This window comes from Helianthus annuus, chromosome 7 (assembly GCF_002127325.2).
Source record: "Helianthus annuus cultivar XRQ/B chromosome 7, HanXRQr2.0-SUNRISE, whole genome shotgun sequence".
NCBI classification, from domain to species: domain Eukaryota; kingdom Viridiplantae; phylum Streptophyta; class Magnoliopsida; order Asterales; family Asteraceae; genus Helianthus; species Helianthus annuus.
The window spans coordinates 8,244,716-8,266,939 of record NC_035439.2 but is presented as its reverse complement, the minus strand read 5'-3'; the positions used below and the strand labels follow the sequence as shown (position 1 = coordinate 8,266,939).

Below are 22,224 nucleotides of genomic sequence, written 5' to 3'. Positions count from 1 at the left end.
GCATACTTTAAGAACACTAATACGAGGGGAGATAAGTTCGAAGAAAGGGGGAAACCTAGGGTGTTTCTTGGATACCCACCGGGAACCAAAGGTTATAAATTTTTTGATCTCGAGACTAGAAAAATAATTGTTAGTAAAAACGTATTTTTCTATGAAGAGAGATTTCCTTTTACGAACATCCAAGAAAACCATGAAGATTACAATGTAGATCCAATAAAATACCATGATTGTCTTTGTCATGGTGAGACTACATCAGACCAACCCAAAGAACAAAACCACGAGGCACAACATCCTCAAGAGGATTATGTCCAAGAAGAAAATGGTGAACCCAGTAGCAATACAAATGGGCCTCATGTGGGAAATGAATCGGGCCAAATAAATGATGATGGGGGAGATGATGAAATACATCCTGATGATGAAAACGAGACTCATGATTTGGTTGATGAAGTAGAAAGTCAAGCACAAACAAGGCCCACTCGGATGAGATCCCAACCATCCAAATTTAAAGACTACATTGTTCAAGTTCCCCCTTCGGTCCAACACCCAACGACTACATCCAATCAAGTCTCCTCCTCAGTACGTTATCCTATTTCCAACTTTGTTTCCTATAATAAAATTTCCACTAATCACAAGGCATTCTTAGCGGCCATAACTAACAATGATGAGCCGAAGTGTTTTAAACAAGCCGCACAGGATGTTCAATGGCGTGATGCGATGAAAAAGGAGATCGAAGCCTTAGAGAAAAAATGGAACGTGGACATTAGAAGTTTTACCTCAAGGAAAACAAGCCATCGATTCAAAATGGATTTATAAAATCAAGTATAAGCCCAATGGTGAAGTAGAAAGGTACAAGGCCCGTCTCGTTGCAAAAGGATTCACTCAACAGGACGGAGTAGATTATCATGACACTTTTGCACCGGTTGCTAAACTGGTGACCGTCCGAACCTTATTGGCAATGACAGTTAAAAGAGATTGGATTATTCATCAGCTTGACGTGAACAACGCTTTTTTACATGGAGAGTTGAATGAGGAAGTTTACATGAAAATTCCTCAAGGATTTTCCAATGATATGAGACACGAGTTTGCCGTCTAAGGAAGTCCTTATATGGATTAAAGCAAGCTTCGCGAAATTGGTATCACAAATTCACCGCGTTTCTCTTGAGTCTAAATTTTAGACAGGCCAAGGCGGACCATTCCTTATTCATCTACGAGGCTGATGGTACTATGATAGTTATTCTAATTTACGTAGATGACGTAATCGTTTCTGGAAACTGTCTCACCAAAATTCAAGAAACCAAGAAACAACTTGATAAAGAGTTTAGCATTAAAGATCTTGGATCCTTGAAATATTTTCTTGGGATAGAGGTTGCAAAAACCAAGGATGGCTTAGTCCTGAGCCAACGAAAATATACGTTGGATATTTTGGAAGACAGGGGGAAGTTGGGTAGTAAGCCGAGTTCCTTTCCTATTGAACAAGGCTTAAAGTTGGACAAAGGGGAGAATGAAGCATGTGTTGATGCAAGCCAATATCGCAGACTAGCGGGTCGACTTCTTTATCTACAAGCTACTCGACCGGACATCACATATTCGGTCAATATTTTAAGCCAGTTTATAGCAGATCCACGAAGTAATCATTTGGAGGCTGTAAACTGTGTTCTCGGGTATCTAAAGGCCACACCAGGCCAAGGCATTCTGCTATCACGAGCAGGAGATCCTGTCTTAACAGCTTATTGTGACTCTGATTGGTTAGGGTGTCCTTACACGAGGCGGTCACGCACCGGTTACTTTCTTTTACTAGGTGGCACTCCTATTTCCTGGAGAACCAAGAAGCAATCCATAGTATCACGCGCTGAAACCGAATACCGGGCGATGGCCACCACTTTTAGTGAGATCATTTGGGTTCGTTGGTTACTCAAGGAATTACAAATCCACATTTCATCACCTACACCTTTGTTTTATGACAACCAAGTAGCACGCCACATTGCAAACAACCCTGTCTTCCATGAAAGAACCAAACACGTCGAAATGGACTGTTATTTTGTTCGTGAAAGAGTCGAGTCCAAAGAAATTGTTCCCATGAACACCAGCAGCAAAATGCAAGTTGTTGACTTGCTGACAAAAGGCCTTACTGGATAACAGCTTAACTAGCTTAACTTTCTTCTTGGCAAGATTGGCATGATTAATTTGCATGCTCCATCTTGAGGGGAATATAGGATTTCTTAATTTTATATATTATCTTTTAGTTTTTATTGTTCCAATCCTTTCCATCCTTAGGGACAGAGGCTATAGATTTTTCTTATTTATGCATTGTATTGTTCAAAACTATTTTGAATAAGAAAGTAATATTCTCCTCTTGTGATATCAAATTCTATAGAATTTTTATGGTCATCATTCATGTTTTTCATGTCTCAATTACAACCTTTTATGACCCAAATTCCCTTTTATTTGTGTTATAGTTTAGAGGTTATATTTTACTGTTAAAGTAATCCAATTAGATTCAATCTGAGTTTGGGATTATCCATTTTCATGTATTAAATAATGATGTAGGTAGCAAATGGTTTAGAAACTACTTTACAACTCAACTTTGGGTAGCAAATGGTTTAGAAACTACTTTACAAGTCAACTTTGTAATTATTTTTTTAATACTTTTTGTCTTTTAAATTTAGGAGATTTTTTTAAAACTTAACTCGTCCAAAACCTTTTTTTTTAAATATATAATTACTAGGTTAGAACCCCGTGTATTATACGGGTTGAATAAATGTAATTTTATATATTAAATAATAAAAAGTTATATCTTTATGAACCCTGTATATTGTACGGGTTAACTAAATGTAATTTTATATATCAAATAATAAAAAAAATTATATATTTAAAAACCATGTGTATTACACAAATTAAATAAATGTAATTTTGTATACTAAATACTAAAAACGTCGTATCTTTAAAAAAACTCGTGTATAGTCGGGTTGAAAAATCTACCAAATAATAAAAAAAATTATATCCTAAATAAATGTAATTTTGTATATTAAATACTAAAAACGTCGTATCTTTAAAAAACTCATGTATAGTCGGGTTGAAAAATCTACAAAATAATAAAAAAAAAATATATCCTTGAAAACCCCGTGTTTTACACGAGTTGAATAAATATAAATTGTATACCAAATAATAAAAATAGTTATATTGTTAATAAATTAGGATAACATTTAACATTAACTTATTATTTATATATTTAATATAAGATTTGTTTTAAAAATATATTAAATTAACAATTTAGATTTGAGGATAATATTTTATTAAAGTATGATAAGATTTAATATTAATTTATTATTTATTTATTAATATAAGATAAATATAGATTTGAGAATACCTTCAATGAATGACATGTGTCTAAAAGTTGATTTTCTTTTATTATAGTAGTTAGATTAGATTAGATATACCTTTATAATTACATCAATTAAAATATTTAGCTAGACAAATATATATATATAAAAAACTCAAAAAAGAAATTCGTGATTATCCACCCATATCATATCATATAATCATATATTATATACATACAAAATAGAAAACACCATTCCTAACCCCGACAAGAGACTAGACACATAACACATACATACATGCATCTGAATCAGAATAACAGAAGGATAATACTGTATGTATTTCACACCAAAAAATATTAATAAATTTATCAAAATTTCTCCCACTGAGTCGTCACCACGATTGGCCACTTCATTGAGTCACGTTGCTTTTCCATTGATGACACCAGTTTTTGCTCAAATGTAACTTTACCAATCTTGGAATTTTCAATCTTCAACATATCCAGATTTTCTATATATTTCTGCACTCTTTTCACCTATAAATTATACACATTTAATTAATTAATATTTTATTGAGTTAAGTGTCATTCACGTCCTTATGGATTGTTCATTTTTGCCATTTCAGGCCTAATTTCAAAATTATACTATTTTCCTTCTTACATTCTCGAAATGTGTCATTTAAGTACAAAAAATCTAGAATAAAATGTCATTTTCGTTCTTGAGCTAACTGAGTTTTTTTTTTTTAAGTGGGGTTAGTTTTTTGGACTGGGATGGCACGTTTCGAAAATGTTAGGGAGGAAAATGGTACAATTTTGATATTTGGTCTGAAATGGCAAAAGTGAACAAACCACCGAAACATAAATGACACTTAAATGAACTTTATAAAGATGTATGAAATTTGATTGAAAATTAATTTACCTGCATTCTTCTTTGCAATTTCACATCACCATCTGCTACAATTCCATCTAACTTGATCAATTGTGACATCAACAATTCAATCAAATTCAACAACATTTTTTCATCAACTTTCTTTCCACCATAAATTTCTCTTTCCAAATTTCCAAACTGAATAAATTAAATAATTAATTGAATATATGCATCATAAATTTTGAAACTTTAAATACTATTGTTTTAATTATGTGTTTACCTCCTTAGCAAGCTTATCAACTTCTGAAGTGATCTCCATTAATGGCTGCAGCTTAGCTTTATCCATTTTTGCAGATTTAAGATCTTCAACAAGTCTTTTTTCTTGACTTGGTATATCGATGAACAACGTCATTCTTGATCCGTCTTTGACTCCTGCAACATCTAAATATGATTTCGAGTCGCGTTCCTTGTCTTTGTATACTAGTTTTTGATCCAAAGGGTTTAATCCGGTTCGTCCGGCTAACATTTTCTTCAATTCTCCTACAAAAATGTGACCATTAGTGAAGTACTAAAAATATTGATATATCAGTCTCTAATACGTAATATTTTTATGCGACTTATATTAGTGACCGATAACATAAATTTACCAAAAGTTGCTTGAGATTTGATGGTGACTTCATGATAAGATGAACCATATTTGACTTTGACTTTAATAGTTGGAACTATGTTTTGATTTGGATTAACATCTGAATTCCTCTTTTGCACCAACATTCCACATGGCCGGAGTTCCCAAGCGGACATACCGCCGCCACCAGAGGTGGAAGCTCCGCCTTTCGCCGCCGTTGGAACAGTTCCAAGATTTCTTGATTTCACACCCAACATCCTCTATGAAATTCAGGTCAAATTGGCACACTAATATATGAAACACAGAATGTAAGAAAGTAGGGTTTTTGAGAAGTGTTCATGAAGTTTTTGGAAACTTAAGGTGGAGGAAAACCATGATTGAAGAAAGAACCAAGATTCTGACAACTTTTCAACACCCCTTGTTTTGTGTAACTAAAACTGATGAACAAAGCAACCAAAATGATCAAGTGTTTGGTCTGATTAGATTTGGGTTTTGTTTCAAAGGCAAAACACACAAATGCAAAAGGAAAAATAAAAATGCATATATATATAAGAAGGAAAGAACAAAAGGAATGGTCATGGAAGAAAGGGTGTCCACACTCACATGCATTTTAATTAATATTCAATGGCAAAACTGTAAAATTTTGTTCAAAAACAGTCTACAAAATGTATGATTATTTATTGATGTGTATCAATTTCTTCTTAGTATTATTTTGAACTTAAAGAATCGCATTTTACACGTTTAGTGAGTTGATTCAAAACTTTATAAAAGTGAGGTCAATTGATAAAGTAAAAGAATAAAATTATATGATTTGATAGAAACCTTTTCTTTAATAGTTCTTTAAGCAATGTGTTTATTACTTTACTTATGTTTTTTTTTAATTTGTAGTGAGACACAGAGTTCTTTATTTTTATATAATTCTTTTAGCAATTATATGAATTTGATCCGACAGGAACTTCGCTTTGATCCCTGTCCAGTGAAATATTTTATTTAATTTTGACATATATGTTAAATTTATGTTTTAAACTAAACTCAAATTTATTGATAGAGTAAATTGTCAAAATCGTCCCTGAGGTTTGGACATATCTGTCATTTTCATTCAAAACAACTTTTTGTACAATATAGTTCTTCACTTTTGGGATTTTTTGTCATTTTCATCTAAACATCTAATTTGCTTTATTTTTTCTATCAAACAATTGGATGAAAATGGTAAAAAAAAACCCAAATCTTAGGGAGATTTTGACAAAAAAGTCAGATGTTTGGATGAAAATAGCAAAAAATCTCAAAGATGAAGGACTATATGGTACAAAAAAGTTGTTTTGGATGAAAATGACAAACATGCTCAAACCTCAGGGACGATTTTGCCAATTTACTCTTATTGTTATTAGTACGTTTAGATATGTAACTAGGCTTTAAACACCGAAGCTTCATAACGCTTTGTTGCGCGAGTTCATCACAACCGTTAGGATAGTACATATCTACGATGTCTTGTGTCGATCAAAAACTAGCATATCAATATCATGGTTTCTATATATATTTTGTTCTTCTTTCAAAAGTCTCAAATCAACTTTATCCTTTCAATTCTATATTCTGTTATGTGTTTCGATTGAATCCCTTATTGATCTCCTGGATTTGTAAATGATTTGACGGGAGGTTGCGCTCAATGATGCATCTTACATTGTTAAAACATCATCTTATCAAATAATGTTGCAAAACTCATCAAATTATATAGTAAAAAATCATAATTTATAATATCATGTTTAAAAACATTTAAGTTATATATATGAGATTAAAAAAGGATGTTACTAAACGTAATGTTACAATCAATGATGCATCTTACGTTGTTAGAATTTTTGTGACTACTTAACTTTGCATTTCTCTTTTTGTCATTCAATACATATTTAAATTCTTATTAGTTACAATATTGCTACCGAATCAATTATCATTGTTCATCTAATGTATAAACTTCTATATTTCCTATTCTACACTTTATAATTAAAGGAAAAACTCTTTTTACAAGTAACATACAAATAAGGTAAGGTTCATTACATAACTCTAAATATTGCAAGAATAAAAGGAACATACTAAAATCGTTTAATTTTTTATCTATGGTTCACTTTTAATCTTTTTTAAATACAAATAAGATGAGGTTCCTTACATAACACTAAATATTGCAAGAATAAAAAGAACATACTAAAACCGTTTAATTTTATTATCTACGGTTCACTTTTAATCTTTCTTTAGTTCGCCTTTTAATCTTTTTTAAATACACATGTATATTATGTACTTAAAAAAACCATTAAAATATTTTTTTCATATTTTTTTGTTTGGGAATTTTGTTCCCTACATTTGTGTTGATTCTATAAATAAATGAAATTTGTTTATATATATATATATAGAGAGAGAGAGGTGAGTTATATAGAGAAATCTCACTCTAGTTAAATAAACCTAAGAAACTTATTTGTGTGCACATAAAAATGACACGTGTTGCAGTTTTTGACAGTCAACTTTTTCAAAATTTGTGTACACTTTTTCTAGCGTTACATTTTTTTGAACTTCACCTGTTATACATTTATGAGTTGTGATAGCAAGTTTTTCAAAAATGAACTTCAAGTGGAGATATGATCGACGGTTTTCCCAGATTTATTGGGTTCATCCTGAATTTATGTATAAGTATTATTGTCTAGTGAAGATGGATATAATCGAGTGATTCGGTCAGTGGCACGATAATACTCCATTAGTCCCTCAGTTATCCAAATTTGTCGTTCAAAAAATAGCAAATGCAGTGTGCAATTCCCTAAAAATTCCATAGAGGTTGTGGGATTGAATTTATGTTCTGGTTTGGGCAAAGTAGTTTAAAAACTTTCATGGATAAGGCTAAAGGGTGTGGGGGTCATGGTTGGGACATGATTCGTCACGTAGGAATATAAATAGAAGGCTATATCATCTCCTTTCCTAATCCACCATGGTTTGCATGGATTAAACCATGACAACCATGTTCCTACTTTCCATTTTTCAAGTAATCATTTTCTTTTTCATTAGACAAAGATAAATTAAAATAAATAAGGGGACCTTGGTTTGGGCATGATCACACCCTTAGGGTAGTAGTTTTGGATTGTGGATTAGGCCGGAGGGTATGGGGGCGCTACCTCCGCCATGTCACCATCTATGGCGCCGGTGGGGCGCCACCACCCATACCCAGACATTTAAGGAGGGGGCGCCATTGTTGTGGCTTCAACATGGTAGCGCCAGTTTTCGTTTGATTGAGATGAAGGATTGGTTAAATGGGAGGGGGGGGGGATTGCTATAGCTTGAAGGGGCTTTACCACACCCTTCAAGTTAAGGGGAAAGGCCTTAAAGCCCCTATGTGACATAGCGTTGATGTAGGGCTGGCAATTGGGTATCTGTTAAGACACGATAAGACCTGTTTGACTGAAAAATACACCCTTGGACTTTTTTTATTTTTAAAATAATTAAAATTACAATGTTAGGATCTATCATTTATTCATCTTTGTACATAAAACAAAAAACTGTTTTATAAACATGAGGTAGAAAGTAGTTAAACGAGTCGTAATCATGTTTGAAACTTATGTTGTGCGTGCCGTCAGAAACCTGTTAAACCTGTTAAGACACGATTTGCTAGCCTTACGTTGATGCGACGTTGATAAAGCCCCTCCCACACCCTCCAATCTTAGAGGTGGATAACATAACACTGACGTGAAGAATCATAGTGGTCATGAAGGTCATGACCACACCCTATAAGCCTAACAAGTAAAAGTTCTTGCAATTTGATGTGGCCTAGTAGGTTCACTCTTGATCAAGATTCCATTGACCTGAGTAATTTAGTTATAAACCGAGTAACTATGTCCCAAAATCTGATAGATTTGTAATTTAATAAACATACATGCATGTAACATATGTGTTATTAGTTGACAATATCTTGTTACCTAAATAAATTAACAAATACTGTGTACCCTAAAAACCAAACACTATTGGAGATCATTATGTTTATTTATTTATTTTTTGTTAGTGTATACATTTTATTTATGCTTAATTGCACCTTCAACAAACAAGACACATTATATATTATATAAATACTAAAAAACACAACCACCAGCAAAGATTGAAAAGGACAAGAAAAAGAAGCCAGCGATGTGCCTCACCTTCTATGTTCCCAATCATTATCTTCAAAATACATGGCTGAAATATCAAATGTTTCTAATACCATTCTATGAAATACCCAAATTAATAAGACAAGAAGTTATTTAACGCCATACGTTTACCAAAAGGTTATTAGTTTGTAAAACGGCTTTTTTTTTTTTTTTTTTTTTTTTTGTAAATAAGAGTTGAAATTAAACTATATATCCAATAGGATTTACCAAGCAAGTTGTTTTAGCATAATGGTTTTCATGGCCGGATCAAAACAGTATGCCTTCGGCCAGTCACTTGTTTGATTAGGAGGGTTAGGCCGGGTTTTTCTTTTTAAGCTTTACTAAAAGGTTCTTTGTGGTTACCAACTTACCATGATTTGAAGCGAAGACTTCACATATAAATAAGAGGGTTTTGTCTTTTGGTGTAATTATAGATGTCTAAAATAAATACACTTCATATTCATTTAATCTCTTTTATTTAAAATGTTTCTTTGTTATTTTTATTTATTTTCTTTGAAGAAAACGGTATACATATATTGTTTTTAAACATAACTATTATAACAATATACTTATATAAAACTTTTAATCGAAAATAATTTTTACATTTTATGTAATGTTTGATTTTTTTTTTCTAAAGTTGGTTACGTCATTTTCCTATTCTTGAGCCCATTTTGATTGGTTCAACTAGTGATCCGATAAAGTGGTTGTTTTAATGACCGGCCCGGTTATAAAAACACTGGTTGGCCCACATTATAAAGGTTTTATTAAAAACACCTATATGTTATATAGCATTTGATACTTATTTATTATGCGTTATTAAGAGCTAAGGGGGTGCCTGAGATACCGTTCAATTTTTTTGACGAATTGCAAAATACTTTTAAATGCATGGTAAAAAAATCTCCCTTTTATGAATATACGGTAATTTTCTTTTGAAAACCCTTAAGTTTTTCTTTTATATGTGTTACTGGTTTAATGTACTCCGAATAATTTTAGATTGTAACACGCATAAAAAAAGTTATGAATCTATCGGTGTCACCATGTGTTATGTGCAATGTGCCAAACCATAGCTTGAATTCATACAAAGCTCCAATGAAATATCACATGATCATTTTTGCTGCACAAATCATTTTTCGGAGTTATAATTATCAAAATGAAAAGTCTCTATCTTTCCTTTATAAATGCAACAATCTGTTTTTTGAAACATCCAAACGTAAAGTTAAAAATAGTTGCTCATGTAGTCATGTATAAAGAATTTATTATAGAATCACAAATAATGCGACAGGTGTAAGAACCAATATGAACGATTCATTTATCACTAAAAAATAAATAAATTGCATAAATCTAAAAGATTAAATAATTTATGTTTCTAATTATCAATTTTTCCTACTTTCTCTTCTCTCTTTATTTAACAAGTTTCGTGCACATATATAGGTTAAAATGATGATAAAGTATGTAGATTGATATAAACTTAGACCATGGGGTATGGTGGGACTTGGGTTGGGCTTGGGTTTGGGTTGGGGCATTTGTTGACACGTGGAATGGGAGCCTCCCACCACTCAAACCCACGCCCATGGGGTACGATGGGGCTTGGATTGGGGGCTTGGGTTGGAAGCATGAGTTTGGTTTGACCATTGAGAGCCTGCCATGTCACTTATTAGCCCGCCCCACGCCCGGCTTCAAACCCACGCCAATGGGGCCACGCCCAAACCCACGCCCCAACCCAAGCCCCCGGGGTGGTGGCTTGGGCGTTTTCAGCCAACCCACGCCCCAACCCAAGCCCCATACCCCATGGCCTTAAGCACAATTCGTATTCATTCAAGTTTATTTATATAGTGGGTAAGCCCACGTGATGCATCGGATGTCACTGAGACTCTTTTAGAGAGCGTAATCTAATCTAATTTGTCTTAAACATTGATTGTATTTGGGTATTATTATTATTATTATTATTATTATTATTATTATTATTATTATTATTATTATATTATTATTATTATTATTATTATTATTATTATTATTATTATTATGCAAATATCTAGTAATTATATACTAAAGTATTTAAATAAGATAATATTTTATTTACATAGTATTTAGTTATAAAAATATAAAAAGTTAATGCAAATTTAAAGTATTATAAATAAGATAATAACAAATGTAGTGTGTTAAAAAATCTTATGTGCATTAATTATGTATTAATTAGAAGAAATAATTAAATGTGCGCAAATTAAGAATTATTGCGTAGAATACTTAGACCATATGTAGTGGTTTAGTGAATAATGTCCCTATCTTCGGGTGTTTTCCGCCATGTAGTAGTACAGTCAGCAAGGGTGCATTATTAGACGTTTTTACAAAAGGGCGTAGTGGAATAATGTCCAATAATGCCCCAATCCATCATTACATAATTATTAATTTTTTTAAATTAAAAAGTAATAATACTTCATTAAATAAAAAAATTACAATACTAAAAAAAACCGACTAAACTAAAAAAATAAATTAAAATAATAAAAAACCGGAAATAAAAAAAGGAACATTAATTAAAAAATAAAAAAGATGATAATCTAAAGGTCGTATTTTTCTCGAAATTTTTGGCGGTGCATTTGTGCAACGATCAACGCGTCGCCTTGGAGGTGATCGATCGGTTTGGAAAAAAACTATATGTACTTTTCCGTTTGCCTCGCCATTTGTATTTCCTTAATTTTTTTGTTTTCGATGAGTCGTTCTTGCATCCCAACGCTTGTGACCGAGGTCTCAAATTTCTTGGAGACGTCGGTTCATCTCCTCGAAATCTCTCTTCAACTCGAGATTATCGGAAGACGACTCTACCGGTATCTTCCCATTTTTTCCTTTTCTTCTACCGGGCGGTCGGGACAACTCGTCATCGTTCGTTGATAAACTTCTTGGAATTGGTGACATTTATGGTTCAAATCGGTCCATTTGCTAGATATCAAATCGTTGTCCCGATATTCACCTTTTCCCATCGCATTAAGAAAAAGCTCATGAATTTTGATCCAAAATGTTGGAGAAATTTGATAGTTTTCTACAAAAAAATATAAAAATAAGTGATACGTTAAAAAAAATAATAATAAACGAAAGATAGTTATTTAAAAAATAAAGTCGACTAATAGTTTTATAACCCTTACCAACTTCGGGGTCCTCCGAAACGTTGAGCCACATCCGAGCCAACGCGTATTCCTCGTCTTTCGTCCAAACAAGATAACTTCCCTTACGACAAGGTGCGTTCGTTTCCTTTTATTGTGCGACCTTCTACCGCGTTTAGATGTCTCGCGATCGGGCTCAGGTTGCGTCTCCGGCATCGTATCCACTTCGAGTTCGGCTTGTTCTTGGGGTGGTTGTGAACCACCCGGTTGGGCAACACCGTAAGGGCTTGGAAAAAAAGGATTGGAGCCGCTAAGGTAAGCCCCGTAGGATAACAAAGTCGGATCCATATCTTGGAAGTTAAAGTTTTGTTGCGCTTGGGTGGTATTTGGGCGATATGTGTTTGGGTTCCCGGGTCTTGACAGAACACCGAACCGGGGTCAGAAGGGATGCATGGTAAATAATTTTATAAAAGTTTGAAGGAATAGAGAGAAAGGTAGAGAGAAAGTATGTAATTTTATAAAATTTAGGTGAAAGTGAGGTATTTTATAAGGATAAAGAGGGATTTTAATTAAAATTGAAAATTAAATTTATTATTTTTTACCGTTTGACAACGGTCCTTTTTTTGAAAGATATGCACATTCAATCGTTTTTTAAACAATGCTGGGGAGGTTTTTTGAAAAAAAAAACGTCGGAAAACGCCTAGAAGGGTGGGCTTGGGGCGTTGTTGGGCATGTTTGGCGGAGAATCACGCCAGATTTTACACCACTACGGGTGGTCTTATACCTTATGTAATAAAATTTGCCTTCGACATGTTAACTTTGAGGTAAATTACAATTGTGACCTTCTCAAATGTCTTATATAGTAGCATAGATATAAATAACTATGCGGTCTTTTAATAGTTACATAGAACCTTAAATATATACATAAGTAAATAATAGATGGAAGTTATTCTTCCATCCTTAATGATTATTATCATTATTATCATCATTATTATTATTATTACTACTACTCAATATTAAAACTATATGTATCAAACTACGCGTTGCTGCAAGAATGTGAGGAGAATTTGATTGGTATTAGTTTGATTTCTCACAATACTAGCAGAAAGAGAATCTTAAAAGTTAAATATTAAAAAATCCGTAAATATGACAAGACAGCAACGTGAAACTTAAATATTTAAAAACAAATACTAAACTGTAACAAAATAGAGAGCTAAAAAATATATTAGAAAAAAAAAAGGACAATTTTTCACAGCTTAAAAAAGGGCTCATTTTAGCCCAGCCACACTACTCCCAAACATGCACTTTGTATTATAGAATAATATTAAAAATAAATTGAATTGAGAGTGTATGATTGGTATCCTGAAATGGTGACTATTGGCGAAGAAAATGGTAGATCAATAAATAGAGTAACGAGGAACACAACATGTGGGTTTATACTTGATTCTAGGCTATGGGACCATATATAAAGTTGAACAAGAATGAGACCCAAAGCTACAATAATTGCTTCATTACCAAAACCCAAATTTCAAACTCGAAGCCGGGCCAGGCCATAAATCATTATGATGGTCAACTTCGTTTATGGTTCGTAATTGTAATTTTACATATAAACCACGCTTTTTTGATTTTCATATAAAAAGTTTCTTACTGAGATTTTTTTGTTTGGAGTTGCATTTAATAGGAAACTTATGAAGAAGTTTAAGGTATTTAGAAGAAAAGATTACACGTGATTTAATAGTGGTTCATCAATATCCATAGAAATTGCATATGGACAAGTTTAGAGGTTTGGGTATGGATTAAACAAGCTGTGTTGGTTTCTGTTAACCCGGTTACATTTTTTTTTCTACGTAGTAGATTCGTTAAACATTGAACTATAATCACATATCATAAGTCATAGAGGACTAGATGTCACGTTAATTAACTTTGAGTGTTTAAAAATGTCTAAGAGTTATAACTGTATGTCTAAAATCAGAAATTGCAAAACAGGCATGAGCAATATTAAGGGGATAGAAAAGCATCTTTTAAATTTATTTTCTTTCCTATAATATTATTCTTTTCCTTTACACCACTTTCTTAGACAAGGTGAAGTGGTTTGGCGTCTACTACTGCCAAGTCACGTAGCAAGAGCGCTAAACATCGCGCCGGCTAGTAAAAGAGGGGCACCGAAGAGGCTGGGCGCCAGAGGGTTAATGTGCGCGAAAGGTGGGGTGTGGGCCAACTCACAATTAAAATCAATCAAACCATTTCCTCACATTTATATTTTAAAAAAATATTAAAATATAAGTGTGTTATTAGTTAAACGACTAAACACTTTTAGCTAAAAACTCACTATTTATGTGACAATGATGTGACAAAATCTTTTGCATTTTCTAGTTCAAAACCACTACACATAGTCTTATTTCGTACTCTGCTTTTTAAAACTCTAAACTTTACATTTTCTTCCACGTCGGTCACCAACCTGGTAAGTATTTATTTTTATTACGAACACACTCTAGAAATAAAAAAAAAAAAAAAAAAAAAAACCTTGCTTTAGACCCCGAAATAAATAGACTAACATATACTCATATCATTACTACCAATGAAACCACATTTTAAAAATCATATTATTATTAAAAAATGACATTATTACTATCTATATTTTGAAGGTTATATAATTATATGCTTTTAGTGTCTTAGAGTGTCTGACCACATTTAACAGTCCATTTGAGACCCCAATTAAAAAAAAATTAAAAAAAATAAAAACAGTTCATTCAATTCACATGTAAAAATGCATAAAAAGAAGGAACAGGATATAGAACCACGAGGCCCATCTCACCAAAACCTCAGTTTCTCATGTGTCCTTGCAGATGCCCAACTGACCCCAAGCATGGTGAGGTGTGGTGGTGGTTGTCATGGTCATGGTGGTTGTGGCCCATAATGAGGTGAGACCAAAAAAATGGCATTTTCTCCATAATAATTTGGTCACCAGTGTTCCAGCTGCCTTCATCAATACTAATAAAGACCCTACAACTTTTTCAAACCAGTCACCTTTTTATTTTAAGAGTGTGCCTCCCAACCTGGACCACGAGCTACATATAGCGCGGTCGGGTGCAGCCCCCTTGTCAAACAAACCGAGAACAATAATGCTCCCCGCGAAAGAACTTAACATGTCGAAAAATAAAAGGTAGATATGACAGATTTCACAATGATGATCTTTGATAATCATAGAGTACACAGTACAAAATTGTGAAAAACATGAAATGATGATTAACACAAAAAGATAAACCTCACTGTTCTTTGTGGGCTTTGGATCGGGCCGGTTTGGGCTTGATTATGTTACCAAGGAGAATCAAAGCCACTGGACTGGACTGGATCGGGCCGGTTTGGGCTTAATACCTGTGACATAATCACATAAAGCCCAACCCGGATTTAAAAAAATCAGATTTTTTAGCAATTTAATTAAAAACATATATAAATAAGCATTGAAAATCACACTAGCCATAAAACCGACGCAGGAGTAGTTTAGAACCAGAAGTGTGTACGCGAAGTTCATGAGCATTAACATCTTCATAACAATCATGTTATGTGGCGGAACCGCCTGCTGCTGCCATCTGCAAAATTGCTACTCATAGAAAATTTACAAATTTTTTTAAGAGAATGAATATTCGTTTAAAACAGGCATAGAAGTAAGTAGTGTGTAATGGGTTGACCCGTTTGTTACCTCTTGACCCGGCTATCATCAAAGCAGACTGAACAAAGAATACAACGCATCCAGGATATAATCCCTGTCATAATCACAAATATTAACAACAGTCAAATTCCTAAAAACCAAGTTCAGATTTGTGAAAAAAAATAAATAAATATGAATTTTACCCTTTTGCTAGCAACTGGAAAAAAACCGGGCTTTTTACCCTTTTGATTTTTGAACAAGTCTAACATAAACATTTGATAACACGTAAAAGTATTAGAAAATATAATGTAAAAATTAGATAGGGACTCACAATGACGAAGTCAGTCTTTAAGGCTTTCAAGCAAGGGTAGTAAATTCGTACAGGCGATTATGCTTATTTCGTGCTGGATTATTTGGAAGAACAGGAACAAAGCTGTCTTTAACAACCTGAAGCCTTCAGTTAATAGCGTTTTGGGAGAAATTAAAGCCGTAGGCTTCTTTGGATCAGACATCGGCAGAGGCGTAGCTTAGTGTAAAGTGGGGGGTGCACCCTGTTAAAATAACAAGTTATATTTGTTATTTTTTCAGTTTAAATGTTTTGTTTTTTTATTTTTTATCTTCTCACAATCTGCTTTTTATTTTATGCGAGATTTGGGCTTATTGCATTGGCTGCGTTGGGCTTATATAGGATAGCTGATAGCTGGGCTTTTTGGTGGCTGCTATGGGCCTGTTGCTGCATTTAGGAATCGCTGCTGTTGTCTGTTATATAGGGGCACATTCCAGAATCTTCATCATCATCCTTTTACTTTAAAAGCATTATTGTCCTCTCTCACAAGTCCGATTCGTGAGTAAGGGTTTCATCTTTCAGTAAAAGATCTTCGTGTGATGATCTTGTTCGTCTAAGTATATCAGTCAATCTTTCGATGATTGATCAGTTTTGTAACTGTTCTCGTTGTAAGCCTTTCGGTATAAAGTCGTTTTTGCTTTGATCTTTGAGTTCTGGCATGGTATCAGAGCTCCAAGGTTGATTTGGTGCTCCGATTATCTTCCGCTGTGCATTACAGGAGTCGTGATTAACAGGCTTCTTTAATCTGCGAGATCTGGTTCAGATCTAGGGTTTGACAACCGGATCTAGGGTTTGGTATCTTCGAACCGGTGTCTTCGACCGAGGCTCTGGTGGTTCTTGATTCAGCTCTTGCTTAAGAACTGATTATGTTCATCAGGGGTGTTGTTGCTGTTTTTTCTTTGCTCACAGTCATATAACCCTAACTGAAGGTTATATACTGTGATTTTTTTTTCGGCGAACCCTAACTTGGGAACCCCTCTCGGTGAGATTGTTCCTTTTTTGTGTCAATAGATTTAGGTGGCTTCTACACTAAGACCTGCGTTGGCACCTTGAGTGATGAACCAACGATCTGGAACACTGGTGTAGTTTCGCCGTGAGTTTCATTCATTATTTGTTGTTTTTTAATCTGTGATTCCTGTTTGGTTTTTTGTTTGTTGATCATCTGTTAAGTGATCTTAGAGTTGTTCTCTGATTACTGTTAAGTTGTGACAACTGTCAAATTTGCATGCATCCGTACAATTATTAAATGATGATTAGTGCTTAATGACTGTGCTGATTTACAATTTATGACTTGAATTGCTTTCTGATTACTGCATTATACTTACATGTGCATCACATATTGCAAACGACATATCATTGACTGCATGCAAACATATTGGCATAAATGATGCACAAAGCACAGTTAGCACAGTTAACAGACAAACCCGGAAAATGTTGACGGAGTTCAGTACATAGACAGATGTTGTTGAGACACAGTATGAGCCAGAAACCAAGTTTTACATTAGTATGGTGTGTAGGGAAGTAAGGACCACAAAACTGCTTTTCTAGGAGATAGTTTAAGTGCCGGAAATTGCCTAAAACTTACCTAAAGTGCAGAATTCTGCAGAAAATTCAGCAAATCGGCATTTAAATACATTAATGTTATGCAGAAACATGACTAAATGGTCCTAAATGCTTTCCTAAGTGTCGGGGATGAAAAGTGTCACAAAAGGGTACATAAAGAACACTAAACGGTATAGTTTAACACTTTAACGAACCGGTATCTAACCGAACAACCGGACACTACCCGAAACATCAAAATTACACTAGAAGCATTGTTTTAATGTTTCTGAGCTAGTTATGATCCCCGTACACCCTAACACACTATATAACACATAGCACACTTAGACGCTAAACACTATACTTAAAAACTAACTAGATCTCCTAACTGTAACACCCCAATCGCGTAATATAACAACACGCAACGGAAATATCGAGGAGTCACGTTACAAATTGCTCACAACTACTGGTACTAAATTGTTTCAATATCATTAACATCGTTTTACAAACAAAGAATACATGTAATTGTTCTTTTGTTTTAGAAGTCTAAGGCCCGTATGCAGTCCTATGCGTTGCATGCTTGAAATAGTCGAAAACCTGAAACATATGCGAAAACAGTCAGCATAAAAATGCCGGCGAATACATAGGTTTTATTGGCCAAATAATTAGCAAAAACATTTGGTATTGTAGTCTTAATTGTGAAAACTTGTGACAAAAATAGGTTTGTATATGGCATTATGATATTTACTAAGTTTTATGTTTTATATTGAAATCCCGATTTAACTATCATAAAAACTTGAGAATGTGTTATTAGGAATCCAATCAAGGATTAATAATAAATGTTTTGAAATAAATCAAAACATATATAAGTTTACATAAATCAAATCAATGAATCATGATAATACTTCAGATATCTTTCTAAGAATCTAACACATAAGAATATGGAAGATTCTACAAATATTTTGATAACCAACAATGAACAATTGTACACAAAATCCTAAAGTGATCCAGATAATGCTACAAGAATAATAAAATAAGAACACTTATATATAGGAAGTACCAGCGGCGTATCCATCATGTGCTTATTTTATTATACCCGTTTGGTTATTTAAATCACAACTACCACATAACACATAAACCAAACAACTTGTGAACACGCATTAAAGCACACAATGAATCCAATCACAGACTCCAGTATCAGTACTTTAAACATCCTACAAGAATCGATCTATGAAGATAGATAGATGCTATAAGGATTTGGGTTCTATCACATTGTCTAACTTAACACGCATTAAAGCACACTATGAATCCAATAAAGGATTCCAATATTGGTAGTTTAAACATCCCATATAAGTCTAACTATGAAGATAGATAGATACTACAGGGATCCTGAGTTCTTATCATATTGAATTATTGAATTGAAACCAAACTAATTCCTAATGGTGATTCGGGATAACGCCACGAAAGGTAATACAATAAGCACACTTATATATAGTAAGTACCAGCAGCGTATCCACCATGTGCTTATTGTATTATCTAGTTTCGTTATCTAAATCACCGACAATCTACACAAAAACCAACCATTGAGTTTGCAAAGTACTCCATAAAAATCTCACTATGAAGATAGGAAGATCTAAGTCTGTACTTCAAATATCCTATATGAATCTAACTATGAAGATAGGTAGATTACTTAAGGATAAAACATATCATTTGCATAATCAGAATAATACACATAAAAGCACTTAGTGAACACATGTATGCCATACATTTTGAAAACAAATCGATTGCACATATGAATCACCCCAAAACATTTGAAAACAGTAAAAGAGGGGAACTATGTACTCGCCTGGGGTTGCGTATAGTCCCGGTTCAAAAGATATAACAAAGCTCAAAAGACCAAGAGTTCAAGTGTTGAAGCGATTCCTAGGGTAACAGACACTATATTAGGAAATTGACACCTAAATCGGAAGATTGGGTAGAATGAGGTCTTGTGAACCAAATGAGTATTGGAACTCATGTGTTATGGTTTAACAAGCCTACATTCTAAAATGAAACCTATTCTAAGTGCTTACGGCCCATTACGATCCGTTAAGGTAGCTTACGCCACTTTAATGCATCGTTCGTGCAGACGTGCGTTTGAGACGCCTAACTAGTCCTATGACAAGTATTATATGCCTTAACATATCTAATTATGTTATATAATCAGTTTAGATGTCAAAATATGTGTTACATATGCTTAAAATGAAATTATGCAAAAAAGGGCATTTTGGTCATTTTCCTAAGGCATATAAACTACCTATCATACAACTAACTAAATGAAGTGACCATAAGGTATAACCTCGGAAGGTTATTTCCTATTCAACTATGGTCACCTAAAGTGTTTGGTCGGATCCTAATGATCGACCAAACGGGTCGGGTTCGTAAGTCTAAGCGATTGATTAGATCGCTTACCTTACGACTCTACACAAGCACTAAACCTAAAGTGACGAGCTAAACATGTTAGAACATGTTTAACAAAGTTTGAAAACAGGTTTGGTATCAAAACAAACAGTTTTGATACCTAAAAGTAGCTTGGTTACAAAATACGCATTTTGGCCGAAACTACGACTCGTCACTATGCCTAGACAACGTGGTAATCAGTAGGTATAGTCACTAGGGACTATAACCATCGTGATTACGCTCACGTTATGAAGTTCAAACGAACTTTGTGTTGACCATAAACTGGTCAATGTAGAAAGTCAAACAAAGTTTGACTTTCACGCTAAAAACGCGAAAAAGAACGAAAGAATACTTACAAAAGGTCCAAGAACGGAAGTTTGGCCCGACTATTCTTAGGTATGGAGTATCAGAACCCCAACTTAGAGAGCAATCAGATCAAAGGTGTGAGTTGGGAGCAAATGGGGGTTGGGTATTTATAGGAAAACCAAGACCGTTAGGATCGTTTCTTGATAAACGTGCTTCAATCTAGGCCGTCCAAGTGGGCACATGGTTTTGTAATACTAGGGGTACTCAAAAACCATCAAAATTAACCCATAGGATGATAAAAACCATGTTCAAATCAAAGAAACCCAGCTGCTGATTTCAGAAAGCAGTTTTGCTGAACTAGGGAGTTCAGGCGGCCCGCGTAAAGAATAAGCTCACCTTACGCGGCCCGTGTAAGGGACTTTGGCAGATTGTCAAAACAGGTCCCTGCACTTCAGAAACTTGGATTTGAAGCATTTTTGGCACGTTTAAGCCCCGTTAACCTCATATCAAGGCTCTAAAATGAAGCTAAAGTATAGGGAACTTTAAATGTGCTCAAAAATATCATGGATGTCGGTTCGTTTGGTCGTACGATCGCGTTGTTCGGTTAATTATGACGAAACACGAACGGTTGCGAAAAACGATCCAAATTAAGCGACGAATGGAATTTTATCATGCCAATCACTTAAAATAAAATATTTTAATGATTACATAAATTTTTGGAAGCCCGGATATATTCAGAACGTAAGTTATGCGCGAAAATGCAAACTTATGCACTTTTTGACGCTTTTAGTCCCTATTGATCAAGAAAGTTTATTTTTGCGCACCAAACACCTCAAAGCCTATTTCTAAGCCATGTGAATGATATTAGGGCATATTTAACTTATGATCAAGTTCCGGGTTGTGTGATACCATGTGAATCAGCAGACTTTCACAGTTTGACGCCAAGAGTCCCTGAGTGTGAATAAACTTGTTTTTGACACAACAAAGCCTTCAAAACTTATTTCAAAGTTATCTAAAAGTTATTTAAGGTATGTTAAGCCTATGTCACTACTCCGGAGTGTTTTCCGCATTAAATTGATTTCGTTTACGCATCAGTTCGCGTTTAACTTTCCAGAAAGCGATTTAAAGCTTGAAAATGAACTAGAATCAAAATGTGAAATTGTAAAACCAAAATAAACAAATTTTTGAGGTCAAAACACATTGTTTCTTTGATAAAATATAGTGTCCTACATTGTGTGTGTGTTTACGGAGCACAGGTGTCACAGTCTCCCCTACTTCAGGAAATTTCGTCCCGAAATTTATTCGAAGGAGACCGTAGAGTGGAATTGAAACAACTGATGGATAAGCAGATTGCTAGATCCCAAAGATGCGGAGAATTATTTGGAAATTTTAAGGAATTCAAATTATGACTTGGGGTATTCAAAGCGTCTCAAGGTATTCACTCCTTTGAAACTTGTGATAGTCGATTAGTGTTCAAAAATCATTTAAGTAAGACACTATGTTATACTAAGCTCCTAGTGTAATTCCTAGCAAACAAAGGGGTGTACATTCAAGCCCTTCACATACACGGTTTCTAACGTCCCACGAGGTACATCCAATGCACCATGAGCATCTCATGCATAGGAGACGGGTCAACATACCTATGGCATCAAGATCGTCACCTTTAACACCATATCATACTCCCGGTCGGCTCGATTTGAGTTAATGAATGTACTTGCTTATATCCATTGGAAATAACCACTCAAATAACAAACAAACACATAATCACATAATGGTCCAAGATAACATAAAATCATCAAATGACCTCAGCAACGTTCTGAAGAATAACACAATAAGAACACTTATATATAGGAAGTACCATCGGCATATCCACCGTGTTCTTATCGCATC

At 34.1% G+C, this 22,224-nt stretch overlaps 2 protein-coding genes across 2 annotated transcripts; one reads left to right on the top strand and one right to left on the bottom strand.

Moving 5' to 3' along the window:
- Positions 1-1,224: 1,224 nt before the first annotated feature.
- Positions 1,225-2,136, top strand: LOC110866469 (uncharacterized mitochondrial protein AtMg00810-like). Its single transcript, XM_022115618.1, has one exon. The coding sequence runs from the start codon at positions 1,225-1,227 to the stop codon at positions 2,134-2,136; it is 912 nt and encodes a 303-aa protein (XP_021971310.1).
- Positions 2,137-3,497: 1,361 nt separating this feature from the next.
- LOC110867790 (BAG family molecular chaperone regulator 1) lies at positions 3,498-5,388 on the bottom strand. The gene is made up of 4 exons (XM_022116791.2): positions 4,832-5,388; positions 4,465-4,724; positions 4,236-4,382; positions 3,498-3,853 (listed from the first exon to the last, which is right to left on the bottom strand). Exons 1-4 carry the CDS (start codon positions 5,064-5,066, stop codon positions 3,689-3,691), a joined length of 807 nt encoding a protein of 268 aa, XP_021972483.1. The 5' UTR covers positions 5,067-5,388; the 3' UTR covers positions 3,498-3,688.
- Positions 5,389-22,224: the final 16,836 nt, after the last annotated feature.

Coding starts and splice junctions, on each gene's coding strand:
- LOC110866469 (XM_022115618.1), top strand. CDS start 1,225: ATGATAGTTATTCTAATTTACGTAGATGACGTAATCGTTTCTGGAAAC.
- LOC110867790 (XM_022116791.2), bottom strand. CDS start 5,066: ATGTTGGGTGTGAAATCAAGAAATCTTGGAACTGTTCCAACGGCGGCG. Junction 4,725..4,831: donor CAAATCTCAAGCAACTTTTG/GTAAATTTATGT, acceptor ACATTTTTGTAG/GAGAATTGAAGAAAATGTTA. Junction 4,383..4,464: donor TTGATAAGCTTGCTAAGGAG/GTAAACACATAA, acceptor TAATTTATTCAG/TTTGGAAATTTGGAAAGAGA.